Consider the following 25,331-nt stretch of genomic DNA (forward strand, 5'->3'; position numbering starts at 1 on the left):
AATAGAAGAGTCAGGTTTGTTTTTGCAAGTTTTTGAATTACTATAGTTATATTTTTCAATATTTTGTATGTAATACACAATCATCTTTAATAATGCCTTACTTTATTATGCAAAAGTGAATTAAAATGATAACGGTAATAATAAACAGCTAGTGTTTATTGAACTTTTATTATGCACACTCTGCTATGAGGAATGTGGTATTATTACTTCCATTTTACATATCAGGAAACTGAAAGCTTAAAGGAGTTAAGAAATGTCCCCCCAAATTAGTATAGCCAACTTTTGAATCAACATTTTTCAGACTCCTGTTACTTCCTGCCCTATAGTGCCTCCCGTGGAGGTCATAGAGAAGGGACTCTTGGGGAGGATATCAGGAGCCTAGGCTTCATTTTAGATCTGCCCACTCCTTCATTATTTACTCCCACTCCAATTCATCACGAAGTCTTCCTGGTTCCATTTTAAAACTCTACCCCTTCCACTCCATGTTAGCTAAGGACTCACTACTTTTCTCCTGGGTCCTGACAACATGCTCCCACTCTTCCAGATTTTTATGTCATCTGTCTTCAGAATCTCCATACCTCTGTCAAAGTGATCAGCCTAAAATGCACATTTGAATATCACAAATGTGCTTAAAATCCTACATGGAAAAAGACCCCTGTGTGGCTCCAGTTACCTCTGAGTTAAAGTTACAATATGGCACCCAAGGCTTCCCACCTCTCATCTCTAAATATCTCTTCAGCCTCATCAAGATCAACTGGTCAAGGTCCCAAGCAAACTGTGTGCTCAAGGTACGTTTCTGAATACACCCACACACTCTCCTATGCCCAGAGAATTAGTATGTGCCCTCCACACATCAGCCAGGGTGACCATCTCTTTCCAGCATTTTCTGGCATTGTCCACTTCCTCAACCAAGCTGAGCAGGGTGCCTCTTGGAATTCCCCTCACTTTCTATAAAGGCCTCTTTCATATAGTCTGTCGGAATGTGTTATAACCTCTCTTCATCACACTGAGCTCCTTGGAAGAAGGGATTGGAGCTTATTCATCTTGGTGTCCCTCACAATGCCTGGATCAAAGAGGCTGCTGCATGAGACCTCCCTGAATGAACACGTGAAAGAACCAAGGCATCAGTGGACTGTCAATTGTAGGACGCTACCGGGAGGCAAAATGAAGGAAACAGTGATTTCCAGAACCTTTCCAGTAGAGTTATGAGAGAAGCTAAATAGGGGGTTAAATAATTTGAGTTAAGAAGACAACAGGGGAAGATTTTTAACAAGTATGCAGAGGGCAGGTTGACTAAACCCAAGTTCTGAGTAAACAGCTTTCTGCGCTGGGTGTACTCCGTCCCGGGGATGTGCAGTGGCTTTAAAAAAAAATAGTTTTTGTGTTTGAATAGGTACTACAAGCACAACATATAAAATTCTAAATGGGGAGAAGGGAATAGTATAAAGCTCCTTCTCCTCTCCACACCCATCCCCCAGCACCTCAGTTCCTGCTGCCGAAGGAACCAAGATAAATAACCATTTGGAGTGCTTCTGTTTTCTAAGATCCTACCTCCATAACCTGGCAAAGGTTTATAGGAAATAACTATAGACTGATGATTTATAACATAAACATGTGACCAAGGTGGAAAGGACACATAAATCCTGGGTGGCACTTTATTTACATAAGCAAAAATGCCAACCTCATACTCTGCCCTGGAGACAAACACAACCCTCTGCTAGACATTGCAGAGTGTATTTTAATTGAAATCCCTCAGACTGGTCCTAGGTGACCTTAGGAAACTGTAAGTAATAGCACATGAATATTAACCTAGGTGATTAAATGAAGATGTAATGTAATTTGGACTAAATCTGCATTTGTAAAATATCCTTCTCATGCTTTTTTGGGGGGAAGTTGAGCCATAGATCACGGTTGTCAGATGACTCAGTTAATTATTTGTCCATTAGTTTTCATTTCCTAGGGCTTATTGGGGAAAAGTAAATTTACACTGATTTGTTTTACGCAAATTAATCTGTTTGATTTCTTCTTTATTCCCCATTAACACCTGGAGATTTTAAATTAATATATATGAAACTTGGACACACACAATGAAAATTCAGCCCAGGCACACTGAATACAGGGCTGGTTTGTTTTTAAAGTAAGTTAATTGTGACCATTTGGACTTTGATTTTAAAATTAGGTGATTTTTATGAAGTGGAAAGTGGTGAAAAGCTTATTTTGTGCAGTTTTAAAAACCACAAGGGAATTAGTACAAACTGAGCATAAAAGTTACCTTAGATTCTACAAATTAGGCTGACTGTTCACCATAACAATATCTGTATGTTCCCCACCACCCACCACCTCCCCCTTTCCTCCACGCCTGCCAGTTTAGAACACTCATTAGTGTTTCTAAATTAGATAGATTTTTCCCCCATCCTAAGGTGTTGGGCATAGGTACATATTTTTGAAATGTATGCATTAAGGCAAGGCTTTAGAAATGTTTCTTCCAGCTTTGGTGAGATATGGAAGTTAAGGAAACTAATCACTGCAGCAACCAGAGACTAAAAATAAAAAGTAGTTTAGTCAGAATGAGATCGCTTCTGTACTTTCCTCTGAGGGTGATTGGTGGAAGTGATGCTATGTCTTGTAAACACTGTCCATGGTTCTCACGTGCTTGGAATGGCGGAGGTGGTCCTGGTTCTCCATCAGCTCACACAGGCCAATGAGCAGGCTTCGTTCAGGACTCAGAAGCCGGATGGCCTCAGGGAGATAAGTGAAGACATGGTGAAGATGCGGTAAGCTGGTGGCCAGCCTCTGCCTGACCCTCTAACCCCTGGAACCCAGCAACCTGGCCAAGCGTTCCTGCTCACTCTGTCATCAGGAACAGGCACCAGCTGCCCCAAGCCCAGATGCTGTCCCTTTACATTCTTCTTGCTGTGGATATGGCCAAAATTGTCTCAGATGTTCTGGGCAAACTTTGCAGAACTTGGCTCATTTTAGACTCCAGCTTTCTCAAATTTATTCTTAGCATTAGGCCACCCTTTGATTTTATCCCTGGTCCCAAGACTCCTCCTATCTCATATGTTTATATATTTTTAACCAAGAAAGTTCTCTAAGTGGCCCTTTGGGATTCTTCTGATTTTGTCTCAATTTCCTGCTTGTCAAGGCTATGTTTAATCAGAGTGTCAGAGACTCCCAAGGGCATTTGGGCTATTTCCCATTTTAGAGTTCCTGCCCAGAGGTCATACTTATCTTCGCTCTCAGTGTTTTGAACTCTGCTTCCTGAGAGCTGAGGATATAGGCCAACCCATAAGCAATATTCTCAGTCTTGCGGATGGAGAGGAACTAGCTAATGGGGCCACTTTCTCAGAACTGAATTCAATTAAATGAAAACAATTATTTATTGGATATTTACTTTGCTCCACATACTTTGTATAAAGAGCTCACTGGGTAGTGTGGGAGGCAGACCATTCAACTAATAATCTCAACACAACACAATGAGATAAATGAATCAAACGAAGGTCATGCAATGGATAGCAGTAGTAACAGACTAGAGTGTACTGTGTCTGAGGAAAATGACACAGGCTGGACTCTGGTGATAAATAAAGACCGCTAGGTCAACATAAAGGTAGAAGGAATTCTAGGTAGAAGGAGCCAGCATTATGCCAAGTCCTGAAGACATGGACTAACAACGTCTGCTGTCACCATTGCACTGATCAGCACTTCCTTTTTAAAAAATTAAAGTTAGCATAGTTGTTATCCTTTGAAGAAAGTATTATTTGTCCTGTTTTGTTCCTAAAGCAATATATGTTTGTTTCAAATATTGAAATATAGAAATATGTGACCTTAGAAAGGAAGAGTCCTCCATAACCCCAACCTTCAGAGATACGTTATTGTCCGCCTGGGTATATGGGTCTGGATCTGTTTTTCTTATGTATGTGCCAAATTAGACTCATACTCATTCTTTTACAAACATATAACTAAATATGTTATACTCTATTCTCATTGTTTGGAGGTTTTGTATCCCATTGTCCAGGTGGAGTGGTAGTGCAGTGTAGTAATGAAACATGGAAGCACTGGAGTCAGCTGAATCCCAGCTCCACCACCCTTGACTGTATGACCTTAGGTAAGTCACTTAACCATCCTGGGCCTCAGTTTCCCTATGTGTATTATGAGGATCAAAACAGTTGCATCTCAGAAGATTGCTATGATGATTTAAAAAGTGAATAGTAGTAAAGCACTTAGAATAGCCCCTGACACGTGGTAAGTCCTCTAAGTGTGAGCGCATACTACCACAAGGTGTTTGTTTAACCAGGTCCCTATTGATGGACGTCCATGCCATTTCCAATCCTTTGCATGCTTTGGCTACTAAAGAAACTCTCAAGGTGGGGAGAGATAAATTGGGAGTTTGGGATTAGTAGATACAAACTACTATATATGTAATAGATAAACAAGTTTCTACTGTATAGCACGGAACTATATTTAATAGCTTGTAATAACCTGTAATGAAAAAGAGTATGTACACGTGTATGACTGACTCACTTTGCTGTACACCAGAAACTAACACAACATAGTACGTCCGCTAGACTTCAATTTAAAAAAAGGAAAAAAGAAAGAAACTTCCAAGGCAAGTTTTGAATTTCCCTTCACATCTGTTACATTTGGGCTCCTTCTTACCAACTCGCGGACACCCAGCACTTACTTATAAGCACTTAGCAAACGTGTCCTCCTGTTGTTGACTCCCCCACCCCAGAGGCAGCCCAGAACAGGGTGGTTGGGGTGCAGCAGAGCGGCTTCCAGGTCAGATCCAAGAGACTCCATGGCAGGTTTTCCTTCTGCAGAGAGGCCATGCTGAGCAGACTGGGAAAGGAAGCAGCAAGACAGGGATCCAAGTGGTGGAAGAGTAGGTCAAGCTGGAGGCTTGAACTGGAAAGAAGCCAGAGAAAGAGTGCAGGCCAGAAACATATGGCCAGAGACAACCCTGAAGACAGAGAGCTCAAAAGGATGCCTCGGACACCAACTCTTCTAGCAAATAAGTATAGTAGACCTTCCCTAGAGATGCTTCTCTACATGTTGTTCTCATCAACCCGCAGATACAAACGAAGTGATGTTAATATCAGTTCCCAAACTACAAGGCCCTTCCCCCCCTTGCTCACCCAGGAACTCAGCTTTCTCCTCCCAGTCTCCTGGAACCATCTCTGGGAGTCAGGGGTTGGGGATTCTCATACGCTCAAGGACCAACTTACTCCAGTTGGCCTGCTCTGGTCTGTTCGCCAAGGTGCCTCCCCAGCCACAACCTCAGGTGCTGCAGCCACCGCGGAGAGCCTGCTGGGCCACTTCCTCCTCACTCCTACCCTCCGCCTGGGGGAGGTGTGCTTGGCTGTGTTCTTTGGCAGAGTATGTGCAGGATGGGTTGCGGGGTCAGAGAGGGGAATGACCCTATCTCCAAATCTATGTCTAGAGTCTGTCGTGAATTTAACTCCAGTTATGTCTCTCCCTAACCCCAGTCTCTGCTGAAGTTCCAAACATGTCCCCTGAGGCTGAACTGAGGAAAGGGAAAGGTTGACATGTTTCAGCCGCCCCTTCCAATGTGCTATCTGCCTTATCTCTTTAGTCACTCACGAACAAACACTGACTGTCTGTTGTAGTGGATTGAATGTAAAATTCATCCCAATGCACCGCCCTTTTCTGTATCTGTTCCCTTTGCAGTGAGACATTCAGCTCCTCCAATTCAGGAGTGGAATCTCTCCCACTCCCTTGCATTGGGGCTGGTCTGGGACTGGCTTTGGTCAGCTGAATGGGGCTGAAGGGATGGTGTGTCGGTTCCAAGACGGCACCTCGAGAGCACTTCCTTGAGCACTTCCAGCCACTCTCTTGGCTCCTCAGCATGTCCTAGAACAGCCCGGGTCAGACTTCTGTAGTGTTCCACTGGGCTGTGGATGGACTTCCTTCCGGGCAGGGGGCCTGCACTTAACTGTCTGCCAGTCGAGCAAAGCTGCCCATGGCCCAACAAATGGCTGTCACAAAGCAACAGGCCATTAGCTGGAAGGACAGTCAGGCCACAGGTGCAGAAAAAGCAATAAAAAAATAAGCTGTTGATGGCTGATCTCTAGTTCTGTTTAGCCTTTTGAGTGATTTTAAAAAATGAGGCTGAATGTAGAAAAGTCCTTCTTAACCTGATAGCTTAGCCTCTTGGTCCTGTTGGGGTAGTTAATGAGGGTTGGGCTGAGTTCCTGGAGGTGGTTAATGTACGCCTGCTTCCTGGAGGCCTTTTCTGGACATTTTCCGCTACAGTCACGGTTATAGAGGGGTGGGCCTAATTGTTTGGTACATTGGACTGGGGTGATTTGGGGCAGGGGGAATGCTGACTTGGTATAAAGGAGGTGGTTGGGGATCTGGGCTTAGGATTGGTTGGATTGCATATCAGCATCATGGTTACAAGCTAGTTGTTTGCTATCTCTAGGAGTTAGCTAGCCTGGAAAAGGTAATCCCTCCTCCCCAACCCCAAAGGCCCCAGTGTATTAATGCATCATAAAACACAGAAAATAAAAAGCATGATTAATACAGCAAGCCAAGAGGACGTGCATCCCTCTGCCATCAGCCCTGACAGACTGAATTGCCAGGAACACCTTATAACCTCTTTCAAGGCCACGCACGTGAGGACTCAGTATTCTGACCCCTAAATATTTACAGAAGTCCTTCTTGCCATCTCGCTCTAGTTCTCCTGACCCAGAGTCATTCTTTGCTTTTTCAGGAAACACACGGGATTAAAGTCCAGGGCTGGGACTTCCTCCTCTGGGTGTTTGACAAGGACTGACGTACTCTAGGTCTTTGAATCCCGGAAGTCCAGGGCACACCCAGCCTTGGGTGCAGCATCCTGAATGCCGGAGCGTAGGTGAAAGGACGGAAGCAAACAACATTTCAACATGAGGGACCCACTGACAGACTGCTCGGTGAGTAGCTCGGTGTGTTTTGTGTGCCTGTGTGTGAGGGCAGCTGAGTCGTAGATTTTTGTGTTAATGGATTTTAACTTAAGAAATTTAAAATGCTCAGAAGCCAAACATGTTTAGATATTAGCACTGATAACAAGAGTCTGGTTTTTCTTTGGTTCAATTTAAAACAGAACTCTATCTAGCAAATGACAGGGCAGGTCATTGTCGTCTTTTATTCTCATTCTTGGAAAAACTTTGAGTGGTTGTAGCATTATATTTGCATGCAGATGGTAGCTGTTTGGGAAATATTTTTAGAACGTATAACAGTGGTGCCAACCTTGTGCGTAGAGTGGACACACAAATGTGCAGATTATCTGCAGGCAATATGGAAGAATGAAGTCAGGGTGGAAAGTTTTTTCATATTTTCTGTATCATTTAGAGTCAAGAACTGCGAGTCCGAGGGAGGAAGGACAGACTCCCCACTCTGTCCGACCTGCCATAGTTCTCGGACACATTTACCAGCATGTTTGTTTAAGTCCTGGGAGCAGTACCAAAAATAGAAGGTTGATCAAAAGTCCAAAGACATTAAGAGGTCGTTAGCTGCAACAACAGAGATGTAATTTAGGAAATGAGGAGCAATTAAAATAAAGAAGTGGGGAGGAAATAAATAAAGTAATCAAGGATAGTCAGTGTGTTATCCCAATTAATCGTGCCAAAAAGCTAAAACTAGTTACATCAGAGGCAAGGGGTTGCATTCATCCTTCAAGTATTTTATTAAAAACAAAGCAAAACAAATTGTGGAGAAGCAGATAAGCAGGGGCTGTCATAAAGCCATAAAGAAAAAGATCAACAGAGAATCATTTGCTTCATTTGTGTTTATTCAAGGGCTGTGGAAAGCGCAGGCTTAGCAAAAATGACACTGTCCCACAGTTTGTTTGTGGTTTTGGGAAAAATTATTTGTTTTGGGCAGATTGTTGTGGAGGTTGGGGGGAACTGGGTTGGGGGGTTATTTTCTACTTTTTTTTTTTGTACATTTGGAACAATGACAATAAATGAGCCCCCTTTTTAAAAAAACAAACAAAAACTATGACTGTTGTCCCACAAAATGAGTTTGGCAGTCAGACCAGCTAAATGAGATGTAGTCATAGTGACCGGTAATATTAATAAAGACAAGGAGGGGGAGGGTATAGCTAAGAGGTAGACTATTCACCTAGCATGCACAGGGTCCTGGGTTCAATCCCCAGTATCTCCATCAAAATAAATAAATAAACCTAATTACTCCCCCCCAAAACAACAAAAACAAAACATTTTTAAAAAATAAATAAAGACAAGGCAGTGACAAGCTCTGCTTACTTTTACTTTTTTAAACACAAAGCTAATATGTGTCTAATGTAAAGACAAACACTAACAATACAATTGCATCCAGATTTTAAGAGTGAAACCTCTCTCTTTGCTTTCCTCCGCCCCCAATTCTCCCCATTGGTAGGCACAGATAACTTTTCAAAAAGTCTTTCATCATCAATGTATTTGTTGTTGGTGGTGGTGGTGGTTTGTTTTTTTTGTTTGTTCTTTGTTCGCTTGTTTGGCTCCTTGTATTTGATCTCTTACCGATGTGTTAACTCTTCTCCTTTCTCCCCATTGATACTTGGGTGACGTTTTGGCCTAAGGATGGGAGAAGTGGAGGCAAAATTTGGCACCCACAGTCACCAAAGAAAAAAGTCAACACCAAGGGAAGAATGAGATAGTAAATTGAAGCCAGGTTAAGTTCAAAAAGAAAAAAAAAAAGAACTGAAAGCCTAGTATCCTTTCCCAAGGCTGCCTTCAGACCCAGAATTAGGAGAAAAGTTTCCTTTTGAGCAGCCCCCGAGGCAATCCACTGCCCCATCTCTGTCAGCTTAATGCTTCCTCCCTGACAGGCTGACGAGTCCTGTTGCCTATGCTGAACCATTGCCCCGAGGACTCCTGTCCTTGTCCACGAACTTGAAGGTCATTTCTATGGGCCCAGTGCCACCCAAGGTCGTCTGGGAGACCAGAGGGGGCTGATATCCCTTCAGCCAGGGTTTCGGAATCCTTTAAAGTCACGGAATCCTTACTTATTTGCAATTGTTTCATCTTCATCAAGAGTTCAAGTTGATTTCCTGGTGCCATCCCAGTTTGTGCTTGGGAAACAATGCTGTGGGAAGATGAGACTGCAGTTTGGGAACAGAATAGAAACAAGGGAATGGACTGCAAAGATGCTTTGGGAAACGCTGAGACAATTTCACAGGGAAACCAAAAAGAAGCCAAAGCTTTAACCATTTGCAAAATACTCCATTTCATGAGTCCCTAGAAACACAATTAATTCACAAAGCCTTAGCTCAGCTCTAGTTCTTAACATGGTCAACTCCAGTAGATCCACATATAGAAACCAATGGGCTGCATGACCTTCGATGGGGAAAACGTGATCTCTTTATTTGTGTTAGTTTCTAACTGAAGTTTAGAATTTCCTTCAATTTTGAATATAAGCAGCCAACTCTAATACTACTGCAGTGTCTGTGACCTTGTAACCAATAAAAATCACATATATTTTTATATAACGTTACAGTTGTTTACAGATACCTAGAAATACTGTTTACTCACACTCAGTGGGACTTAGAAATTTGGGTAATTCTTAAGACTTGTTATTTAGTATGTTAATTAAAGAGCACGTAAAATATTGTGACTTTAAATTATGTTTTTAAAATATATATATCAATATAATTAGTTTCCCTTATGATCCTATTTTGTTTTATGCATTTGAAAAATACTATTCTGAGTAAAATAGATTTCACCAGACTGCAGAAAATTTAAACACCTTTTAGGTCATGCTCCAGTGGGCAAGATGGGCTGATAGTGGGGCTATTCAACTTCAAAGAGCCTGTTTAGTGTCCATGCTCAAATTGTCAGTCACCAGGGTGGCACAGATTGCTTAAATGCTGTGCAGGGCTTTTAACTAATCTTAGAAGCGTCAGAACTTATCTGAAGAAGATTTTTTAAAGTTCTGTTTTTGAAAAAGAAAAGAATTGGCTCTGGGCCTTGATGCCTTAATGCCTGTGAGCTTAGCTTCTAAATCCATGTGTAAGGAAACAGACAGGATGGAATTATCTCCAAATGAAATAATCTAATCATTAAAAAAAAAAAAGTAGCACCTTCCTAAGAAACACCACCATAGAAATCAAAAGCAAATAATAAGCTATAACCAAGGTTTTGCTTTTACTCACTCCTATGGGTCCAGGTAGGGACTTGTCAAAGCAGGCTTTCCTGGGTCCACACAGTCAGCCTCTTCTCTTAACTTCATCAGCTGTTGAAACAGTATTGTAGAGCTGCCCCTTCAGCCTGGTTCACATGCCAAGCTGAGCATCTCAGTTGGCTCAGCCTGGGTCGTAGGATGTTAACTGTTACTAATAGAAAAGATGCTGGGGTAGTGGTCTTTGGCTCCTGGGGGATTGTGGGACGCTGCAGAGATAAGGAGGCAGGCTGGGTCTGGTTTGAATGTCCTTGGCCCGTAGCACACCCAGTGTGCATCAGTGAGCTATGTGATGGAATGGTCCACATTTCATGGGCCTCTGTTTCCTCATCTGTAAAGTAAGGAAGAGTAAGTGAAGTAGACTGATCTTTAATGTTCTGTGTCTCATGATCTATGACAATAAATACAAGTAATCCATTAGTCTAGAAGAGCAGTACTTAGAAATACCACATCACGTGAAATCAGTAGCACAGTGCCTGGCATGTGAAAGGCATCTAACAAAAGGTTATGTAATTAAATTTAAGTGGAATATCATGGTTTATTTAACACTATGAGGATTTTCATTGAAGGAAAAAAACCTTTTCAGACTTGCACCTAGAATAAAAATGAATTTTTCTAGAATAACTGAATTTAACCTTCTTCATCATTCAAGTCAATGTTGATACAGTGCTTTTTTTATTGTTACAAGACATTTGTCTAATCATTTCATGTGATAATTGCCTAGGTTACTAAGTTCTTTGGTAATGATATTTATCCAAGAGAATTTGCTTAGAAGCACATTTTCCTAATGTGAATGGGAAATGTCTGTATACAGCAGTTGTCTATATGAAGGAATTTTTAGAGTCTCAGAAGGATCTGACATATTTCTCCACCAGCCTGCAATCCTTTTATCAGGGAAAAGAAAACCTATAACTTTTTCCCTAGTAATTAATGACCCTAGGGAAGAACAGCATGTTAATATAAATTTATATGGAGATGTAAGATCAATACTGGGTTCTTTTCTGGAATGAATATTTGGTAGAGGGTAGGGCTACCAAAGCTCAACAACGGGAAAACACCAAAAATTCAGCTTCCACATTACTTTGAGTAAAGCAACCCCTTCTGTGCTGGTTGATGACATTAGGAAGCCTGCTGCACTGCTCATGATACTGAGAGGCAACTACCACTCTGAGTTCACTTAGTGTGATTATACTGATTAGCTGTTTGCAAGTATATTTATTTCTGATGGAGTCTCTAATTGATTTGCTCACCTAACATTTCTAATCACAGTTCTGTCCCTAACTAATGAGGTTTATCTTTCGCTGTTTGGGCCCTAACTATAAAATAGGAGGATTGGCTTTACTGGTTTCCCAATTGTGCTCTATGGAATCCCTTCAGAGACCCCTCTGGTGGGTGAGAGTAGGGTGGGGAGTAGAGGAGGGAAAGGAAGGGAGAGCCCAAGCCGAGGTCAAGGGATTTCATACTGTCAAAGCAGGTAAGTTCCAAGATTTTCTGATTACACACACACACACACACACACACACACACACACGCTGGATGAAATGGTCTCTGGGGGCTGCTTTGATGTTTCTGTAAGTGTTTTTCACAGCTTTTGTCTTCAAGTCTGAGTAGATGGTATAAGATGAAAGATACAGAATCATTGTATCTAAAAAAGGGGATACACTGAAATAATGGAAGTATTCTTAGCCACTCTTTTATTTATTGATGTCACCCTTATCTCAGTCTGGATCAGAGTCTGTTGGGGAGTGTCTGGTATTGTACATAAAGTCAAAGATAAAGATTCGCCCCAGTGCTATAATAAGCAGAACATCCCGCTCTTATCTGATCCCTAAGTTAACAACAATGTAATGTTTTGAAGAACTTCCTGACTTGTTATACCTGGGCACACTGGGGTCTGGGGAGTGGATCACAGCAAGGTGTGCCTGGGAGGCAGAGGTCACGGGCAAGTTGCCTCTGCCTTGAAAAAATGTGTCCATTTCCCACCTTGTTCAAGTACCAATATCATCATCTACATGTACCACGATGTGAAAAAAGTTAGGAAGTACTAGCCTATTCAATGACAGAAAACTTCCAAAATCTAAAACTGGCAGCCCCAGGGGCAGTTGAAGCCATAAGATGTGCTTGGTTGGAGTAGACTCTTGCTTTAGAAAGTTGCATCTGAATGCCTTGGGGAAAGACAGGCGGTCTCCACATTGCCACAGCTCACCCTCCTCTCCTCTAAAGACAATTGAGTTTTCAACATTGGTTTATAAACTTTCAGGGCTGTCTGGCTTCCCGGGAACTAGTCCTCTAGAGATAATATTTTTTAAATGTGTCTTGGAGAGCTCTGATGGCTGGATAAGCTTGGGAAATGCATTGGCATCTGCAGCCTCGGGACAGGGAAAAATTTTTCAGCTGATTCTACTTACTTTCGCTTTGGTTAGAGGCAAGGTTTCCCCTGCCTGTCCCCATCCTCACACATGGTGTCTGAGCTTCCCTGTTCTTTCCCCAGGACTGTTGGACGCAGATCGCCACCTCTGGTAATGATGGGCAGCGGGGGATCTATGCCTTAAGACAGCTCACCTCAGAGTCCCTTCCCTCCACTCCTACTTGTCCTGATGGGAGTTTCTTCTCCTCCCTTATGCTCCAAAGACTCAGTCCCTCCAGCCATCTCTCTGCTTTGTCTTCTCCCAGCCCCAGCCTTATACTATTTGAGAGCAGAAAAATTCACTTTTAAGGCATGCATTCAAATCTTTCTCTCCTGCACATGGCCCCCTGATGTTTTTGGTGGGTCTTTGTTTCTGCTTTGGTGTGAGCTGGAGAGAGAAACAGATAGGACACTATTTTAAAATACACAGCTTAATACTGTGTAATTCTGTGAGATATTTCTAAATAAATCAAATAAGAATGCAAAAGGACCTATAAAGAAAATCATAAAATTTTACTGAACATAAAATAAGATTTGAACAAAATGAAAAGACTTACTATGTCCTTGGATGGGAAGTCTAAATACCATAAAAAAGTTAATTTCCTCAAATTGAGATATAATTTGCAATTATAATTGTAATGCAATTCCAATTAGGATCTCAACAGGGATTTTTTTAGATGGTAATTAGATAAATGTTCATATAGAAGAAAAAATGCCCCAAAATAGTCAAAGAAATTTTGAAAAAGAAAAAATTGTTGTTTAAAAATAGAGTGGAAGAAAAGTGTCAGTATCTCTGTAACTCACTTAGGTAGTATTTCGGTATTATTTTGTGAAACATAAAAATGTTTCATAATTTAAAATAAAAAGTTAAAAGACTCTATATGAGTTAGAATTATGTTAGCTGCATGTTTTAAAAATCCAAAATGAGTGACTTTAAAAAAAAACCTATTCTTACATTTCTCTTTTACATAAAATAAGTCTACAAGTAGAGAGTTGGGGGCTTGTGTGGTGGCCTCCAGGGTATCAGGGACCCACTCTTTCTCTCCTTCTGCTCTAAGATCTTAGCACATGGTGTCCATCCTCAAAACCACCTGACAGCATCAGCTGTCATTTCTAAGTCCTGGTTTCAGGAAAGAGGAGGAAGGAACTTTCACTGAAACCCAACAGAAAACTTTCCACCCATACCAATTTGGGAAGCATTTAGTCACATGGCTACACTCAAGGGTGTGAGAGGCTGAGAAATGAATTCATTCCTGCTAATCATTCTCTGTTTTCTTCCCATGATACCTAGGTGTGTTTTATTGGATGCTATTCAGTGTTATGGGAAGAACATAAAAGGCTTAAGGGAGAATTTAGTGAAAATGTTTGGGTAACAGGAGTAAACAAAAAAGCTAAACAATTAAAAAATGCTGACCAAACTCTCCCATTGCACTTGTAAGGGGAGGAAGGAGACTTAAAGTATTATGTCATTCATAGAAGGCAGGTTATGTTCATGGAAATAAAAATGAGAAAGCTTGGTTGCCAGATACTGATTTTACTCCCACAACTCAGAGGAGAATTGGTCCTTCCTGACAGAGGTTACACCTGGACTGCACTTACAGGTGCATTTTGCTCGCTTGGCAGAGATTGTTGGCTGCAATTTTTTAAAAATTGTATGTCAGATACCAATCCTCATTTCAGCTTTTTTGGACAAAAAAGCTGGTCAGTAGTTCCGAGCTCTTGTGGTAGCTGTCCCTCCAGCTCCCTGTCCCCACCCTGCTCCTCCCTCTTCCGGGCACCTGCAGACACGTGACTTTGCCAGCCTCGCTTTAGGATTAACAGTGTCCTTCTAAAGACCTTTGTGCTTGAGCTCTTGTCATTGTTTCAGTGAAGCTGTTTGCGACTACCGTGTGTCACCAAATCCTCCCTGGCTTTCTGTGTTCAACTCAGGGGAAAGTTAAACTACTGCATAAAGATAAAAGGATTTGGTGTCTATAGGATTGTCTTCACATCCTAGGTCAGGGTTGGTTCCACCCCTGAAGGTAGGGGCCTGGATTAGGTCATTTCTTTAGGTCTTTCTTCCTCTGTGCCCTATGTCCTCTGTGGCTCTGCTATCCCTGTGCACTGGGTGCTGCTGTGACAACTGAAAGGTTGCCTGGGCCCTTAGGGTCCACGTGTGGCAACATGCCTGCCACATAGCAGGTGCTCAGGAAGTGTGAGTTCCCGTCCCTTCCCCTTCTCAACACGGTGACCAGCCGAGTGCCAGAGACATTTGAGGGCTGGAAGGGGCTGGGTCATTTTATGAGCAAAGGGCTACAGCATGGCACTCAGTCTACACAGAATTTGCATCCTCTTGTATAAAATCTCGTTTTGAAAAAATGCAATTGGCTATCGCATCTCCCAGATTGGAAACACAGAGACAGTGTGTGTTTGAGACCCCATCGCCTCACTCACCTGCTCTGTGTCAGGAAAGCAGCAGAATCAAGTGACATATACCCTCTCCATCCAGGCATTTAAAATCAATCGTCATCAATGTCTACCTTTACCGATACAATTTTCAGAATAACATTGTGGAGTTCTAAAGCACATGACAGAATCTTTCGATTGAAATTTTTGTGTCTGCAGGCTAAATTCATATAAGAATAAATGTATAAAAATGATTTATAAATTTATAGATGTTTGGTTCATCCAGAATGTTCAACTCATTATTACAACATTTCTTTTACTAGAGTTAAATGAGATCTAGAGGGGGCTAGGAGAAGTTTTATTAACACATTATCCACTTACATTTTCCCATCTCAGCCAAGAAATACTTGAATGATTCAGGGTTTGTCATGAGGTCCAGGAATATTATTTTGAAATTTGTGGGGGAGACACAAAATGAATATGCAGTGTATTTCAGAATGTACTTTTAGCCTTCCTGAGACTAATAGGGGTGACAGGAAGTCAGATTCCAAATGCACCCCACTGCTGAATTGTTTGCGTTTGGCCTAGGAAGAGACAGACGGACCAGCTTTGTTTTTGAAAACGGTTCCCCAGGATCTTTCACATCCAGGCAGAAGAGACTTCATCTTTAAGAACTGATCGAGCGATCACTGGCGTTGACAGTCATCAGTACAGCAGCGTTCGGCATTCACAGGAGTTCAGTCTTTGGAAGTGCTAATCCTTTGGTGCATCTTTTCTTTTTCAGTATAATAAGGTTTACAAGAACCTAAAGGAGTTTTCCCAAAATGGAGAAGATTTCTGCAAGCAGGTCACATCCATTCTTCAGCAAAGGTACAAAACGCATGTTTGCACTCAGCTGTGCCTCCTCCTGAGCCGCCGGGAGCGACGTGACTGGAGGAGTGGTTAGAGCTTTACTACTTTCCAGAGCACAGTGCTATATTTTGGCAGTTGAGAAATTGGTTTGAAGAGTGATTCTCTGAGATTGCACATTTATCATTTGGGTGCTATAAAAATCAGGAAACAACTGGGAGTGATTCTGCTTGCGAAGGCTTGGTCCAGTTCCTTCGGATTCCTGGGACCGAGTTTATCACCCCCTCCTGTGCCCCCCATTGTACCTGACACATAAGCCCGTCATCCCACTCCTCACGCTGATGGCAGTCCCCCCTGCGAGGGCAGTGCTCTGCGTGCCGAGCTCTTGGAGCCTGGCTTTTTGACCTCTTCAGTAAATGTCTGTTGACCAAATGCATGGATGAATGAGAAGTCACCATTTTCAGTATCATCTTCTCTTGATACGAGATGTGATCATGTGTAAAGCTGTGCTGAGATGAGCACACTCAATCCAGTCAAGAAAGTTACAAAAATTCCTGCTTAAAATTAGAGAACCCGAGGACTGAATTGGGCCATAAAGAGTTTCTAGGCCGTTTCCCTATGTCTAGGCAGCTCTGTGAGAGACTCTAAAGAGACCTTCAGAAGAGATTGTTCATTCTTTTAAAAGACTCCATTTCAAATGTAAAATATGGCATGTGTGCTGTAAGAACAAAGATGCCGGAGTTGATTGCGTGCTGTGTTAGTAGGTCAGAAGCAAAGGAAAACCTTAGCTGTCTCAGGACCAGTGAATGAGGCCAAGGAAAGATAGAGGAGAGCTCAAACAGACTTTTCTTTTTCTTTCTTTTTTTAGAATTGAAGTATAGTTGATTTACAGTGCTGTGTTAGCTTCTGCTGTACAGCATAGTGATTCAGTCATACATATATATGTATTCTCTTTCATTATAGGTTATTACAAGCTATTGAATATAGTTCCCTGTGCTGTACAGTAGGACCCTGTTGTTTATCTATTCAAGCATATTTTTCTAAAGAAAATAGCCAGGTTTGTCAAGTGAAGTCAAAAAGAAAAGAATTTTTTTAATTGAAGTACCGTCAGTTACAATGTGTCAATTTCTGGTGTACAGCACAATGTCCCAGTCATGCATATACATATATATATATTCGTTTTTATATTCAAAAAGAAAAAAGATTTAAATAAGAAGTGACTTTTATCTTAAGAGCTAATTGCTTTGATTCTATGAAAAGAAGAGGGAGGACCCATCTGGGAGGGAATTTTTTCTATGAGAAAATATTTCTATCCATCTCAAAGGAAGTGATTTAAAATAAGACCAAGTAACTATTATACAAATTCAACCCATTACCTAGGTTAGAAAGCATCTCCTTCCTGCAGATCAGGAAGAATCTATATACAGAGTAGCCATACAAGTGAGCTGGGTTGCAGTCAGCGGGGCCTTGATTATTTGGTGTCTCCAGGTTCAAAGCTAGCTGGGTAGAGAGCTGTGAAGATGGAAAGGAGGTGATAAATAATACCGGGTAAACAGACTCAACAAAGAACTGAACATATTTGGGGGAATTACTTCTCCGAAATAGCCTTATTGTTTCTCCCTTGTCCAAGTCACTCCACATCTCCGCCCTGCCACAGACGTACCTACTTTATGTACAATCAGAACCTTCATTTCTTACCTGTATTTCTCTTGAAGTTGTTTCCTTCTGTCCCAGACCTATTAATGTGCAAAACTGTCCACCGACATGTTCTAGAATGTCAAATGAGCTCCAAGGAAGGAGAAACACTTGGGTAGCTAAAGATAACCTCCCCTCGTGGTTTTCCCTCCTCATGGAGCAGAATTCAGAATTTGAAAATATAAAGAATACAGCTGGCTAGCAAAACCACGTGCACGTCTCTGGGATAAAAACTGCATAGCATGAATACAGAAAGGAGGGGTTAAAGGTTTACCCAGGTCAAAAAAATTATGCCACTTATTAGGTCGTTTATGCAATTGATGGTTTCCTGAACAACTTGTAAAGCTACCCTCTTACAGTTAAATCATTTCCCCTTAACCAAGATGCCTTGTGTGAGTCGCTTTATGTTCATTCCCGAGACATGTGCACTTGGCAGTGTCTCCTCACACTTAAGCTTGAGGCTTTCTTCCTCTTGCTCAGCTGTTTGATCATGTAGTTAACCTGAAGGATGTTCAGCCACACTAAAAGAGTATATGTCTGGCGAGAACTGTTTTCTAATGGACACGAACTCTCTGCTAATCTATGTGGCACATTATGTGCTTTTTTTTACCAGCTGTTTCCCCACATGTCAGCTGGCAAAGACTGAGGCCACCTCCCTTGCCAAGATTGGGTCATTTCTTCCCCATGGGGAGTGATTCTGAAGTCACCCCCTCTTCCTACAAGGTGTTTGAGCTTTGAGAACATAGTTACCATATCAAAGGATGAATGGTCACAACTGAGCTGGCATTACACTCGCCTCCGTCTTCCCCTTCTGTGAAATCAGTAATTATTTCCCTAGATATACAAGTAATAAAGAACTGTTTCCTACTAGTTACGCAGACAGGAACCCTGGGTCTATTTTCCTCTTAAATGGGTGGGCTTATTGCATATGAATCAATGATACCATTCCCTTGTATTAGAAAAATACCTGGAAAGTCAGTACTCTTTGAAAGAAGCTATCATATTATTTAGAGTATAAACAGGTAATGGGAAACTCCATTGGACAAGTAAAGGGTACTCTTAGAGTATATATAGCAGGCATTTCCACTGAGGTTAATGCATAGAAAATCATAAAGGCAAATCCAGTAGCCAGCATAATGAGAGATTTAGTGAGAGGCATATGGAGCTTCTTTGAATTAAGGGTACCTGCCACATAAAATACATTCAGTAAATACCTGTAGATTGAATGAATAAGTAAGTGAAAGCTAGTTAAGTGTTTATTTTCTTATTATTACACCTATATTATTAGAACAACGTCTTACTGTCCTGGGATATTTACAATTCCAGACATCTTGAATCCATTGGAATGTGGTTCCGCTCAACACTTCTGTATTAGCTCGTGGCTCCAAGAGACTGCATCCCAGTCAAGCTTTGAGGCCAGATCATGTTTTATTTCCAAGCTCAGCTGCCTTCTTGCATTTGTTCTAATTGGGTGATCGAAAAGTGTTGCTATTGAAACACCAGTTTGCCTGGAAATTCTGCAATTCAGGGTCGTGCTTAGCTTCTTTTATCCAATTAGTTGCTTCAGTTTCCTTTTTAGTAGTAACAATTCAGATTTAGCCAGAAACACACAGCAGCTCCTAAGATGCGTAATGCCAAAGTCATCCGGTTCACTTCATCATAATCACAGATCAGATTCAAAAAGACAAAGGCACATTTCCAGAAACTATCTCTGAGTGTTTGGTTATCCACACCCTCACAGCTAATGTTTAAACAGGCTTTGATAGGAAAAATCAATTTTCCCTCTCTAAGGAAACTTCAGACCAGGTTTTCAAATGGCAAGTACCACCATTGCAGACATAACTTTTTTAATTAAAAAAGAAAAGAAAAGAAAAAAACAAAGAAGGAAGCGTAGTTGGTCATTGTTCCATCTATAATTCATTGCATATGCTGTCAACAAAAGAATAAATGTTTGAAAGGAAATCTTTGATAAACCCTCACCTTTTCTACTCTACCAATAGCCTAGTGATCTTACTTCCCATAATTTCAGCTCTTTTTTGCATGTTGATGACTCCCATGTGTATATTACTAGGCAATATGTCTTACCTGTACTTCAAACCATATATCCAGAAGTCTGTTGGACATTTCCAGCTAGAAATGTCCCATGAAACCACAAAACAGAGCTGATTAGCTTTTCCCGAAATCTGGTACCCTTCTAGATTTTTTACCATGATGACTGGGACCTTTGTCCACCCAACCAAGCCCAACCCAATACTTAGGAACCACCCATGACTCCTTCTTCTGTCTCAGCTCATGACCAGGACTCCATATTTCTCTCTTCCAAACACCTCTTACACCTTCAGCTTTCTTTTCATTTCATGGCCTGTGCCGTTGCTCTGACAAGAATCTCCTAACCTGTCCTTCTGTCTGGGATACTGCCTTGTAGCTGTGCGGTCTGTGTACTGCACAAGGCACCTGGCTGACGGGCTGAGTGAAGGCGGAAATCGAATCCACTCTTCATCCATCAGGTCTGGTATCCAGGCTCGGAGCTATGTCCCTTCAGAAGATCTCCTTTTTCTAATCCAGGCAAGTTGCCTCAACTAGGGAGCATCTAATGCATCTTCCACTTTGTGGCCAGGACCCTGTTTAAGACCATTCAAAGACTCCCATGACCTTTAATATAAAACTCAGCCCTCGTAGTATCTCTTAAAAGGAACTTTAAGATGTGGGCCCTGCCTTCCTCCCCAGCTTGTCGCTCTCCACCTCCCCGTGACCCCCACATCTCTCCATCTCACTCATAGTCACTGCTTAGAGAACCACCTGCAGTCACCCGCCATGAGTCCTTGCCTCCCCTCCCACCTGTCATCATGGATCCCAGCACTTGTACCTGCTGTCTCCTCTGCCTGGTAGACACTTCTTCACCTTCATCGCCAGCCTCCACTCAGTGCATTCCTCCACCCCGCTCTGGTGGCCCTTCGTTGACTCCAGTCCCCAGTCTCAGAAGAGGGCTCCTCAGAGATGTGCAGGTCTAGCGCTTACCTTTGCTATGGCTCTACTCTCCTTCGCTGTTACTTTCTGTTCACTTGCCTATCCCCATTGGAGGCTGAAATTCTTGAGGGGCTTGGTGTCCCACGTGACTAGCACAAAGCCTGGTACAGAGCAGGCATTCAGCAGATGTTCACCGAGTGAACGAATGCATTCATGTACGAGTGACTCTGGGCCTTCAGGCACTCACAACTTTTAAGTTTAAGTTAGGCTATTTAGGAGGAGGAATAAATGGGTGTGTCAAAGAAACTTACCTACATAGTGTATAGAACATTATTTTGAACAAAAGCTAGAAAAGAATAATAAAACCACAGAAGAGACCATTTATCTGGCACTGTCTGTAGATCAGGCACTGCATTTGATAATGTCTTATACTTGGTCTCCTTTACTTAAATTCTCACAACCTGATGCAGTGTGAAAGTACCCTCATCCACCTCTAATTTACAAGTAGGGGCGTGGAAAAAATGATGCATTTTGATTTCTACTCAGCTTTACCCAGGCTGGGTGTAAGGATGTCTTCGGAGTGGGCCGGCAGTTGGGAGCACTGCTGCGGGAGTCCCAACACTCTCGGGGGTCCTGGTCCAGCTCCCGTCAGTCTTTTGGGTTTTCTATGGGGAGGGACACCAGTGGCCTTCGGGTTCAGTGGCTTTCAAACCTGCCGGCACAGGGCTCTGCGGGGAGCCCTCGGGGCCACGCTGGGGGCTGGGAGGCGGTGGAGTGGGCGGGGCTCAGCTCCCCCGTCACGCCAGTTCTCGCTTATTCAGAACACGGTATCTATACGATATGGGGGGATTCTGTATAAAACCTTGTTTTCGAGCTGAAAAGTTTAAAAACCTGGCCTCATCCATTTTACTCGACTTCTCCACTACACATCCCCACGCACAGAAGCTCCCTCAGTTCAGGACACAGAGGCTCTGAAGTGCTACCCGGGCCGGCGTCGCTGGGCGGGAGGTGAGCGGCGGCTCGCGGACCGCGGCCTGGACACCCAGGCAGGGCGTCCCCGGCTCTCCACCCTCGGCGCCTGTCCTTACTGCGTTACAGGAGCCAGAATTAGGGCATGGGGAATGACGGATGTTGCCAGAGAGCCCAACCACTCAAAAACCAGAGCTACCGTGTAAAAAATGTCTTCAAATTGTGAATAAGTCGCTTTTAAATCCAGCTTCTTTGTCAGATGAGCTTGGGACCATCTTTCAAAAGTCAAATTGATAAAGTTTAGGTGGAAAATGCCGACATAGCAGGTCCCAAGAAGCTGTTGCTGATACAAAGTAGGAGGCCAGAGATGGGGGCGTGAGGTCACAGACTGTCAGATCACTACAATAACTTCTTAATTTATAATGAAGGGAGGGCTCTGTCACCTGCTATTTTCAAGCTTCAGGGAACTTTAGTTCAATTTTAATTAATTCCTCCTAGACACAGGGGCCAGCTACAGTTTTCATTTTTTATCACTGTTGATCATCTTAATTTTATTAGCACAGGGCACTCTAAAATGGATTACCTGGTCACTTACACACTTACAGTATAATTTGTGCTCTGTCTAAAATATGGAATCTGATACCACATATTTGCCATCTCTCCTTTCTTTCAAAAATACAATTGATTTTTAAATCTCAGGCAAATGTTGGTCTTTAACTTATTGGTTGGTCTTTATTACTAATGAAAATTTATTGACCTCCTTCTGCACACTGAGAGGAAATTCGAATATAAATGGATTATAAATTAGTGCATGCCTTTTCCCTAGCCAGGGGTCTTTAAGACTCACTGGAATATTCTGAGATTGAGTTACCCATCAAAAGAGATATACAGCATCAATTTCTCATGTGCCAAGACAACTGCTTGGAGAAGGAACAGCAACTCCTACTAGATACGGTGGCTGTGGGGCGCCACGTTGAAAGCACAACGTTATTACAAGCTTGTTTCTGATTATTTTAATGAGGGGAAGAAAATTCAGTGTCTCAGTTTAAGTTGAGCTCTGCCTCTCTTGATTGGTGCCTTTTAGGAGGAACCAGCATGCGTGGGGTCACGCCCTGCCACCTCTGCCTTGGAAAACACCGAGGTCCACTTCCTTTTTGTTGTTGTTGTCCTTACTGGAAGTCCTGGGGATTGAACCCAGGACCTTGTGCATGCAAGGCGCACACTCTACCACTGAGCTACACCCTGTTCACGTCTGTTTAGCAGGAATTCTGAAAGGATAGATGTTCTGCTTCATTAGACCACAAGCACGGATGAACCACGTGGCAGTGCCTGTTCCAATTTACAGACATCCCAACTTATAAAACTGACAGCTGTCTTCACGCTTGCCAGTTGGAGTGTGGCTTCTTGGAGCAGCTTTCTCTGGGAACGAGTTTACCCATTAACCTCTGCTAACATAAAGGCCATTCAGTGCCAAAGGCCAGGGAGCTTTTCAGTTGTAGCAGACTTGCCAGAAAGTGAGCCTCTGGATGTGTTCCACTCCCCACAAACCCACATTTATCCTCCTGACTTTATCTCATTTTCTTCCGACATGTAGGGTAATCTGCTGGGGATTCTGAAATGGTCATTAGGGGAAATAATTGCAGCCTGTTTTGTTTGGCTAATTTTGTAACCGAGTGAGCAGAATCCTACGCTGCCTTCCTGAGACAGACCCCTCCCCCATATCCTCTGCTGTAGCTCCTCTCTCAAGTACCCAGATACTAGTATCTCACACATACTACTTGAGTTTTTCAGATGCTAAAAACCACCACCAAGTGGAAGAAATTAACTACTTGATGATCATGAGCACGTGGGCCCCAGACCTTCTGGCACCTAAGGATTGATCACCATCAACCAATAAGAGAATTGTGCACAGCTGATTACATACCCTGGGACGCCCCGCCCTCAGCTGGTCTTTAAAAAGGGTTGGCTGAAACCCTTCAGGGTTGTTTGGAGTTTTTTAGGCCTCAGTCGCAGTTCTCCTGCAGTAAACCTTTCTCTGCTCCGAACTCCGATGTTTCGGTATTTTTTTGGCCTCGCTGTGGGTTGGGCGCAAGAAATTGCATTTGGTAACAATTTTAGCCAAGCCAGCCCAAAAATCTGTGCTTGTGGCAGGTCCACCCCAGCTGGGCGCCTCCCCTTCCCGGGGCCCCAGCGGCCACCCCAGCTCTCTTCGTTCCCGGGAACTGGGAGGGACTCTCTCCCTGGCTGGCGCCAGCCGCCCCAGCTTGAGGCTGTTTGGAGTCCAGAATCTTCTGGCCAACCCGCTTGAGGCTGTTTGGAAACTTTGGGCTCTGGTGCTGTGGTCTACAGGCTGTCTACATTTGATGTCGCTTGGGGGTGAGTCACTCCAGCTCGTGCAGACTGGGAATTCTCTCCACTTCATCTGGGCTTGTGGGAAGTGAGCTGTTCTGGGCTCATTGGGAGCCACTCGGGGTCTACTCTTTTTTGAGAGCTGGGCTGATCTGTTTGGAGGCCTCTTGTCTGACAGTGGAAGTAAAATTTTAGACTTCATCTCCTCTGATGGCCTGTGCAACTGTTGGTTACTTGTCATTTGTGTGTTTGTGCGTATTTTGAGGTGAACCACTCTGGCTTGCACAGGATGGAAAGGTTCTATGCGCTCCACCTGGGCTTGCTCCCTTCTGGTAAGTGAGCTGTTCTGGGCTCACTGAGAGCAACTCTGGGTCAGCTCTCCTTCAGGAGCCAGGTTGGAAGCCTCCGTTTGGGAGTAGAAGTGGAATCTGGGGGCTACGCCTCATCTGATCTTTTGTTTGTAGGATGTGTGTGTGTGTATCAATAGTTGCATTTGAGAGGCCTTTGGTGAGTAATGGGGCTCACGTGTGAAGACACCAGAATCTCCTTCCCTTTTGTGTTGGCTTTGCCTTTGGTTGGGATTTTCTCTTTTAGGACTAGCCTTGGTCATTCACTCAGCTTCATCTCTGATGGGGCATTGGTTGGGGTTCTCTTTTTTTAGAGCTAGGGAACTGTGTCCCTGAGAGACTGTTTTGAATTGTTTGCTTGATCCTTCTAAAATTGGCTGTGAATAATTAAGTATGGATGATCAGGGCTCTGTTCCATCCTATAGTCCCCCTAGGGTATATTTTGCAAAACTGGGAGATTGTCAGTTGTGCTCCCATAAATGAAAGAAAATGATATATTTTTTTTTATTGTAACATTGTGTGGGCTCAGTACTCCCTGAGAGCTGGAATACAATGGCCCCTACTGGCTCTGCTACTATATCAAAGTGGGCCTTTTGCAATTTGGCTTTTACCTGGGGTGGAGGAGTGGGGATGTGTGTGAGAGAGAAAGCATCTCTGGTACCTGAGTACAAATCCTGTTCTCTCTTCCTGGTTTCACTGAAAGTGAGGCATGTGAATGTGAGTGAATTTTGTGTGTGTGTATGTGTGTATAGTCTAGCGGATATTTGGGAACTGAAAAAAAAAAAAAAAAACCCTGAAAATAGCCAAGATAATTGGGTTTTGTAAAAAGTAGTTAGAGGAGGAATTTGCATTTCTCTTGTGCTTTTGAGAGATAAATGATCTACCTGGTCTCTCAAGAAAAAAAAAAAAAGATTTAAAAAAAAATTCAAGTGGAAAAACTGAAATCTGGTTCTTTGTGTAAAAAAGTTAACTTTAATTGACTTGAAAGTAAGCACTTAAATACTTCTAAGTATAAAAGAAGCTGAACAGAATGGATTTGGGGTACACGTGATCTGAGAAGTATTCACTATTGAGTTAATATTTGATATTAAAGCTAGCTTAAGCTTGTTGGTATAATCAATACAGACATGTCTTTTTATTGGACCTAAGTTTACTGAAGGTCAGTAAGTTCGTGTTGTTTCTGTTGC

General features: G+C 42.7%; 1 protein-coding gene across 5 annotated transcripts in view; it reads left to right on the plus strand.

The window, feature by feature from the left end:
* Positions 1-25,331, plus strand: part of NOSTRIN (nitric oxide synthase trafficking) — a 78,972-nt gene that overhangs the window by 2,807 nt on the left and 50,834 nt on the right. For 4 of the 5 annotated variants that reach the window (XM_064484884.1, XM_010982472.3, XM_010982471.3 and 1 more), the window contains 4 exons: positions 545-788; positions 4,016-4,105; positions 6,734-6,932; positions 15,753-15,838. In XM_064484884.1, coding sequence (XP_064340954.1) covers positions 6,906-6,932; positions 15,753-15,838 — 113 coding nt within the window. In that variant the 5' untranslated portion in view covers positions 545-788; positions 4,016-4,105; positions 6,734-6,905. Of the gene's footprint in view, positions 1-544; positions 789-4,015; positions 4,106-6,733; positions 6,933-15,752; positions 15,839-25,331 lie in introns of those variants that run through there. The other variant, XM_010982475.3, reaches the window with a different exon arrangement.

This window comes from Camelus dromedarius, chromosome 4 (assembly GCF_036321535.1).
Source record: "Camelus dromedarius isolate mCamDro1 chromosome 4, mCamDro1.pat, whole genome shotgun sequence".
NCBI classification, from domain to species: Eukaryota; Metazoa; Chordata; class Mammalia; order Artiodactyla; family Camelidae; genus Camelus; species Camelus dromedarius.